Here is an 8,619-nt window from a genome sequence, read left to right as displayed (position 1 = left end):
ATAGTCTGTACTTTGAGGGAGTATCTCTGTACCAAAGGTTTCATCTTTCTGTTCCCTACGCTCTTTTAGAGATCCCACAATAGCAAAACTTTAATTATTAATGTTGAGGTTTTTCCTGCTTGAGCCCATCAGGCACTTGGCTCATCTCTGAGGGAGGAAGGACTGGGTCCCTTGGCCATTTGTAGCCCCCTCACCCCCACTGAGTGCAGCCTTCAGGATCCTTGCTCCAGCCATAGGGATGCCATGAAGCTGTGAACGCCTCCTGTTTGTCACCTGTGCTTTTAACTTTTTAAAGAAGTGAAAGACTCATCTTAGAGAGTGCCTTCAAGGTTTTGAAGTATACCAGCTGCACTTTCCCCTGTGTTCCCTCTCACCTGCTTTGTTTTGGTGATGATCAGGCACTGCCCATGGCCAAAGAAAGGGATTTACAGAGTCTCACTTTTCAGGCTGATGTGCATCCAGCTGGCTTTCTCCAGAACTGACATTGTGCCCTGGGCAGGATGATGGCAAGGGCTGTGTGGGATCTTGGCTTTGCTTGATGTATTTTTTTTTTTGTGCTTATTCTCCTCACATTCTTGCAGAATTTCTCCTCCAGTGAGCAGACAAGGCTGCTATGCCTTGTGTCATGCTCCTGGGCTTCTTGGGGAAGGACACTTCTCAGGGAGGCGCTGCCCAAGGAAGGGAACATCCACTGCTGGCCAGCACCTGGGCTAAGATCAGGAAGATGCAAATTGTGCCTCAAACCTCAAAAGCAGGACCCCACTGTCCTGTGTATCTGAAGAAGGATATTCATCAGCACGTGGAGTATCACCCCAGCTCCACAGTTTGGATTTTCCTTGGGGCAGGTGTCAGTGCCATCTCTGCCTGGGGGTTGAGCATTCCTGGGGCCACTGCCTCTCCCAGCTGCAGATCCCAGACTGGATCAGAACCTGTTGCTTGATTTGAAAAGAGAAGGCTGTTCTCTGTGCCCAAGTGGAAGATTTTTGCAGGAAATTTCTTCTTGCAGTAGCCTTTCCAAGTGGTTGCATTAAAAACAAAAGCAAGCAGGGAAGAGAGGAGCATTTTTCAAAACTTAAACATGCTGTTATTTTCTGTGACATACTTCAGCTCTTAATTGCCAAAAATATTTTAGTTTGGATTTTCAATTAATACTTTGAAGGTGATTTGAGGTAATAAATAAATAGGAAGTTATTTGAGATTTTAGTTGATGACATGTTGGTTGGGTTGGAGCACAGACTGGCTGGAGGGCAGAGGGGTTTGCTTGGACCCATGTCCTGTGCTGAGGCAGCTGAGATGCTGCTCACACACAGAATTACACAGCAACACTTCCCCAGGGCCCTCTGCTCAGAAAATCAAGGCAATGGGATTGCAAAACCCCTCTGCTCTCCCCAGCATCGGGCTGCCATAAAGCTGCTTTGTCTCCCTTCGATGGGTCTTGTTTGGCTTCTGCTGAGCCTCAGGTTTCAGCTCTCCTCTGCCTCAGCCCAGGAGGATTCAGTGAGCTTGTGTCAGGTTATTTATATCACACCGTTCTTCAGTAATTTCCTGTCCAAGTCCTGACCAGGAGAGGCACAACAGAGACTTTGATTCTGTGTCCTGGGATGCATTAAGGAGGTGCAGGGTGAACTCAGCTCTCCTTAAGATCCAGAAACCTCTTGGCCTTCTCAATGCAGAGCAGAGAGGGAGGAGGGACTGGCTGGTGGATGCCCAAAAAGCTCCTTTCAGCTGCACTGCAAACAGTGAAGGAGGCTCCCAGGCACCTGCATCCTGAGCTCAGACTTCCATGTCAGCCCCCCGTGTGTCTCAACTGCTCCCTGGAGGAGATGCTGCTTTCTCCAACCTCTGCAAAACCTTCTTGCTGCTGCCACCACCCTGGTGTGGAAGGAGGGAGTCCTCCAGCACTTTCTCTGTTGCTTAATCCCAACAAAACAGTTGATGGTACTTTTCCAGCAGATATCACCCTTCAGAGATTCCCTACAGGAAAAGAGCTGACATCCAGGGGAGATGGACTGCTTTTTTGAGGCTGGGGGTGCCTCTGTTGGGAATGACATCAGCTCAGAGCCTCCAGCCCAAAAGGGGCCCCAGCTGGGCTCTCGGGCATGTGCTCACCTCACACAGGGGTCATTAAGCTCCCAACCAAGGCAAATACCAATGTGTGAGAGAGCTGGTTTTTAGTAACAGCAAGGCATTCCAGCCAAAAATGGCAGGAGGCTGGGAGAAAGGAAGAGCTAGAGATGCTTCATTAGAGAAAAAAGAATACAGACAAAATAGTCCGGGAACTGGGTGCACAGAAACAGCAGGACAGAGAGCTTCATCATCAGGAGAAACATCTCCAGTCCCAGTGGGCCTCATTGCCCTCATCACACCAGCACAGCTTTGGTGCTGCCACCAACACAGACCAATCAAACCTGACAAATGCCACCAGTACAGACCAATGGCCACCTGCCCAGCCACTCAGGAAGAAACTACGAAACCTCCAGGCCTGCAAGAAGCAAGCATCAGGTTTCATCTGTGAAGGAGCCCATGAACACTGCTGTCCAATGTAGATGTTTCCAGAAAATTAGTTTCAGCTGCTTCTTGTCCACCCCTGAACCCCAGATTTCATACTTAAGCTAAAAATAAAAAAGACCTTGATGTAAGGTTAAAGTAAACAGAGAATTTGCCCAGCCCTGCAGGAGCTATCTCAGTTCCTCCTCTGGGAGGGCATGGTGGGGAGACAAAAAGTTAATCTATCTTGGTTCTCATTGACACGGAATGGAAAAAAACAATGAAATGGGAGAGCCACCCTAAAACTGAGAACAAAGACACTGCACCAATATTTCAGGCCCTTTTTCCTTCACTCTGAAGAGGAAAAATTTGTTCCTTGCTTCATCCCTTACAGGTTATCTTGGGAGGAGCAATGTCCCCATAATTTCTGCAGACAATTAACCTCGTCTGTGCAGCCATTCTTCCCTGGGTCACCAGAGCAGCTATTTATACCCTTGGCCAGGGATGCTATTGCCACCAAACCACTGTCCTTCCCCTTGGTCAACCCTGCACCAAGGCAGTGGGCAGCAAGCCCAGGGTGTCCTCCCAAGCACTCTGCCCTGCTCCCCAGGACCCTTACTGTGTAGCTCCTCCTGTTCCCATTTTATGTTCATGCTCTGCAAACACAAAGAAAAATCCCCAAAAATACACATTGCTAAACCAAACCCTGTCAGGCAGCTGGGCCCACCAGGCCAAGTGCACTGGGCAGAGATGTCTGGGATTAGTCTTGAGTCACCTCTCTGCCATATGTGGCAGAGATTCCCCAGTGGCAGAGACACTGACAGCTCACCTGAGCACCTGCACAGGTATTCCTTTTAATCAAAACCCAGCGCTTTAGCTGTGTAACCAGTGCCAGGAATTGGAATATGGAGCTCAAAATAAAACTTCGTATCTGGGCTGCTGCCAGCTGGAACGTTTGCCCATACAGAACAGGATTTCAGAGGGCAAGTCAAGCCAGTTCCAGAGGCTGGGGCAGCATCTCTTCGAAGGGAGGCTAAGGAAATGTCCAGGGTCTCCTGGAGGGACTCTGGGATCTGTCAGAGCAGCATGCTTTAGAAGTGATTTAATTTGCACAAGGGTTAATTGAGATGAAACCCATTAGTCAGGAGGGATAGAAGCTTCCTGTCACCCCCGCCTCTCCCTCTGGCAAAGTCAGGAGTATTCAGGTCCAATTAGCCCCTGATAAACAATCAGGGCGAGCCCCTCCCGCAGCATCCCCAGACAGGCCCAGGAGAGCAGCACTTCCTCAGCACTAATGAGTCACTGAAACAAATGACGTTATTCAAAGCCCTGAGCCAGTCCTGCTGTTATTGGCTGTATCTCCTCAAGAGAAACTCAGAACCCTTAGCACGGGGGCAGGATCCCACAGGTTTCGAGCCTTCTCTGAGGTTTTCTAGCACCTTTCCAGAAGATTTCTGGACATTTCCTGGCCATTTCATTGATCTTTTTCTAGTCTTTCTGGAGGTTTCCTGTTGTATCTCCAGAACATTCCTAGACTCTTCTTAGAGGTTTATTAGAATCCTCTTAGAGCTGTGTAAGTCTCTTTTGTTTCAACACTCACAGGTTGGCCATTTCCATATTTCCCAAGTGGCACCCTGGAAACTGAGCAAAGCTCAGCACCTCATTCAAGCACCACGTAAGCTCAAGTGGTCACAGAGCAGGACCCTCAGCAGCCTGATTAGTAAACTGAGGAATTATGTAGAGATTAAAAAAAAAAAAAATTGCATGTGTGGGATCATTCTATAGTCTGGACATGTTTTGTAACACAAACTCTCAAAAGCATTCTGTAGGAGCATTTCTAGTACTGTCTGGACTCTTTCGAGCACTGTCCTGTGAGGAAACAGCCTGAGCTACACACAAGTCTCATGAGACACAGACCAGCATCTTCCTGTCAAAGGAGGAAAAAACAGCAGCTGGGGGAGAAAAACCAAAACAGTGTATGCTTTTCTATTACTGTTCTCAATCCTTTACACAGTGGAGAGAAAAAAAACCCACAATGAGTACCAGAGATGGAGAAGTGAGGATAGGCCAATTCCCAGTTCCCTCCTAGTGTCCCCAGCCTGGCACACATGGCCTTTTTCTTCCACAGTCACCAAAATCTCCTCTAAAAATCTGTGTGTGTAACCTTACCTCGTAGCCCCAGAACAGCAGCTCAGAAATCAGTTTGGGACTAAGGTTTTTACATTTGCTTGTGCTAAGGGAGCTCTGGGGAAACATCACTGCCAGAGGCAGTATGGATCTCAGTAGGCACAAGAGAATCCTTTAGCACAAGAATCAAGAGTCCTCCATGGTGCTCCAGGCAGTACCCAGCAGCTTGATGGGAGCTGCTCTGCACATACAGATTTACACAGCCTCACTGAGGACCTGCAACAAGCATCAGGTATATTTTGATTACCCTGAAAAATCTGTTGCAATTAGAAGTGTGGTCAAAAGTCCCATGAAAAGCAGCAGTGTTCATAGCTTGGCCGAAGCACCAAGGCAGGACTTTAGGTCCTTTTGAGCCAGCTGTTCCCAGCATTTCTTCTTGGACTTTAGAAATCCTCCAGCAGTATCTGGCCTCTGGCAGGTTGCTGAACAACCTGAAATGAAGGGTTTTCTCCTCCCAGTGTCTTTCCCTCTCCACAGTATTTTACAACACAAGGCATTACTAACAAATTACCTGAAAAACACCACACACCATTATTGGTTGGCATTGGCAGAACACGCTGGAGTAAGGGATACAGTTATCTATTCAAAGGGAAGGAATTGCAGCACCAAAAGACTCACCAATGTACATTTGTCCAGCTTCTGCTGCAGCACAATACCAGGTCTTTGACCATGGGATTGGAGCAGTGGTCCTCTCTTTGTTTCCAGCTGTACTGACAATAACCTTGTTGTCTGTAGCCATTTCAGGTTCATTCTTCACTCCACTCCACTGGAGAACAGATCTGGATGATGCTGAGAACTGCAAGCTCTAACCAGTAACCTGAGACATTTCAACTTGAGGGACTTCTGCCTGAAGCCTAGGACTCAAAACTGGCTTTCAGGCCCACATCTCTGCTCAGTATTCTTTAGCTTTGCAGAGAAGCTCTCAGACACTACACACAAGATTTATCTTCCATTATTATCAATGCACGTGAGATGGTGGTATGTTCACATGGATAAAATACTCTCCCCACACACAGATACAATAAAAACCTCATTCCATTTATATGTTGTTTCAAACAATGAAGCTTCACCCAGCATTTGCAGGGTAAAGCAGCAGATCAGGGCTGCAGTCTCTGGTTTGCTGCTGAGACACTCTTTGAAGTGTTACGGCCCAAAAGGTGAAGGGCCAGCTGGATAGTGAATGGTGGAGCACCATACCTTCCTTCTGACTGCTCCTCATTCCCTATCCCTGATTAAAATTCCCCCTTAGTTAATGATGCACATCAGTGTGACAAATTACATGTCTGGGTCCACTCCGTCTAGGCCTGCAATGTAACCTGCTCAGCCATTTTGCTCATATTTGGTGAAAGCAGTGAAAGCACACACACAAAAGAAAAGGGTTTCTATGAAAAAAGGAGAAACATACCCCTATTTCCCCATCATTAACACCCAGAGCCCTTTTGTCAGCCCCACACCATCACATGAATACCAGGATAAGCAAGGGGGAAGATCACAGGGAATCTGGAAGCAAACCTCGTCTGTGCAGCTGCTGGCAAGCACAGACCTGCCCTCTGTGGTATCAGTGCTATGGCTGGGCTGCAGCTGTGACCTCGCTCAGCCTCAACAAGTGCAGAGGTGTGCACAGATCCTGATGATTGTACAGAGGAGCAGTTAGTCAAGCTCTGCTGGACAAGGATGCACAACTTGGGTTCAGTTTTTAACATCTGGGGAGAACAAAAGTTGTTCCTTTTTTTTTTTTTTTTTAAAGCAAGTTTTATGTCAAGAGTTTTTAATATATTTATTTCAAAACAAGGTTTTGTGAAAGAGTACACTAAATAGCATATATCTGTTCTTCAGCCATAAAACACAGACTATCAGCTTCAGCTCAGCACAGATTGGGGCTGCATGCACTGAACATCAGATCTCAATAGGAAGGTCTTCATGCCTGTCTTTCTGATATCAAGCATAATGTCTTCTTTAGATGACATGACCCTGGAGGAGAGAGAGAGAGAAACCAGAAAATCAAATGCATTTAATAAGGCTTCTTGTGGTTTATCCCACACACTCACCCCAAGCCTGTCACTGACACAACATTTATAGTTTTTATCAAGGAGCTTGTTTTCCTGCCCATCCACCAATTCAAGTGCATAATCTCTGCTCCTGGGAGCCCTGAGACGTGCCAGCCCATATCTGGAAATAAAGCAAGTGGATTTCTGCCTCTCAGTGAGAAACTTGCACATCTATTCAGGCATTTTAACCAAGAAACGTGAGAACTGCACCATTTATTGCCTGAAACATATCTACTATTAGTATTATGTTGGGCTCAGAGAGCATCACAGAGCCCATGACTTTAAATTCTGCTAAGAACTGCTGGGAAGAAAAGGCAACTCCAGGAAGCAGAACAGTAGTTCTGTTTTGACAAATCCTGGCACCCTGAGGTCAATTAGATGAAGGCTTTGTTATGTAAACTACTTGCCCCTCTGGGACCATCTTTCAGGAGCTGACTAGTCCCTGTGGCCCCTGCACTGCTCTCTGCCCAGCCAGGCTCTACTCAAAAGCAGTTAAACCTGCCAGATTAGAGGGCAGACCCAGTACAAATGGGTCAGGCCTGACCAGAAAGAATGAGCTTGTGGACTTCTAACCTGCCAAACTCTTGAAATTAGGACAGAGCTTGTTTCTAAATCTGTCACAGAAGCTGTCAAAGAGCTAAACCAAGAGTGCTGAGTGCTGGTAACTGCTTCAGTTGGTACAAAGAGGCTTTTCATTCACTGGGATTAAAAAAGGTGACACTGCACACTACTCTGTACCTCAGGTCTTAATCATCAATGTATTCAAAGGGCTCTGGTGGTTCAGGTTCTTGCTCCTCTTCCTCAATCTTCGGACCATGAGCTGCCACGGGTTCAACCAGCTCCTCCATATCCTCACTGGTGTCCTTGAGGATGATGATGCCTCCAATGGAAAGCTGCAAGATAAGTGCCATGAGCATTTACAGCTGCTTGCCTCTGCCTCATGGTGGAGTGTTTGTGGCCACAGAGTCTATCCTAGGCCATGTGAGACTCCTCAGCAGGATTGAGTTTCAGAGAGCAAAGCATCTGACACTCACCAGAATCTCTGCCTCTGATAAGGGCATGGAAGAGGCAGAGTCTATCCAGGCTACTTTTTATATTTCTTCTATCTAGGTGTCAGTTAAATAGAAAGTGACATCTGGATTCAAAGCTTTACCCCATTCCCAGGCTGGGGCTTTCCACATGAAAACTAATTGAACTGTAATTGTTTTATAAGGCTCATCTTTTCAGGTTTACAATACTTAGCGAAGCCTCTCTGTGTAGCTGTGTCCCAGGAGATTCTCTGAAACAGAGACTAATCTGATCACCAGTTTCTACAGAGTGAGGAATCCTATTAGCAAAACCTCACAAAAACAAAAGGGAATTAATTACAAAGATCACAACCAAACATCTTGGCAGGCTGAAGCACCTCTGGGAGTGAAACACAAGGCACACAGAGGCAGTGCTGTGTCATGCCTGGCTGGGATCAGGGCTTTGGCCACAGCAGGATTTCAGGCTATAAACAGCATTTCAAAGAGGTCTTTTACTCTGGCATTCCCCAAAGCAGAGCAAAGGTCCAGAACGGCTCCATTCCAAGAGGCTCCCTTGGTTACACACCCTAATCCCAGCAAAAACTGCACTGTTCTGTTCTCTTCAAAACCTGTTTATGGGGCTTTAATGCAGGAAACTGAACTCCCCCACCAAGGACTCTGCTTCTTTTGAAACTGAAGCAGACACATTTCAGTGAGTGGACCCTTAGTGGAACACACAGCAGATCTTCTCCATCCAAACAGCAGTTGGGTCACCTCGTTTTAAAGGGTAGAAACTAAATAACCCTTCCACTGCTTTGCTAAAGGAGATATTTCAAAAGGGAACAGTTCACAGAGAATTCCAATGTGCTGATGGAATTCCAGGAAATCCA

At 46.8% G+C, this 8,619-nt stretch overlaps 1 protein-coding gene across 1 annotated transcript in view; it reads right to left on the bottom strand.

Moving 5' to 3' along the window:
• Window positions 1-6,457: 6,457 nt before the first annotated feature.
• Window positions 6,458-8,619, bottom strand: part of PSMD1 (proteasome 26S subunit, non-ATPase 1) — a 64,008-nt gene continuing 61,846 nt past the window's right edge. The window contains 2 exon segments of the mRNA NM_001256467.1: window positions 6,458-6,645; window positions 7,461-7,615. Coding sequence (NP_001243396.1) covers window positions 7,469-7,615 — 147 coding nt within the window. The 3' untranslated portion in view covers window positions 6,458-6,645; window positions 7,461-7,468.

Source organism: Taeniopygia guttata, chromosome 9 (genome assembly GCF_048771995.1).
Source record: "Taeniopygia guttata chromosome 9, bTaeGut7.mat, whole genome shotgun sequence".
Taxonomy (NCBI): Eukaryota; Metazoa; Chordata; class Aves; order Passeriformes; family Estrildidae; genus Taeniopygia; species Taeniopygia guttata.
This window is presented reverse-complemented; position numbering and strand designations above follow the sequence as displayed.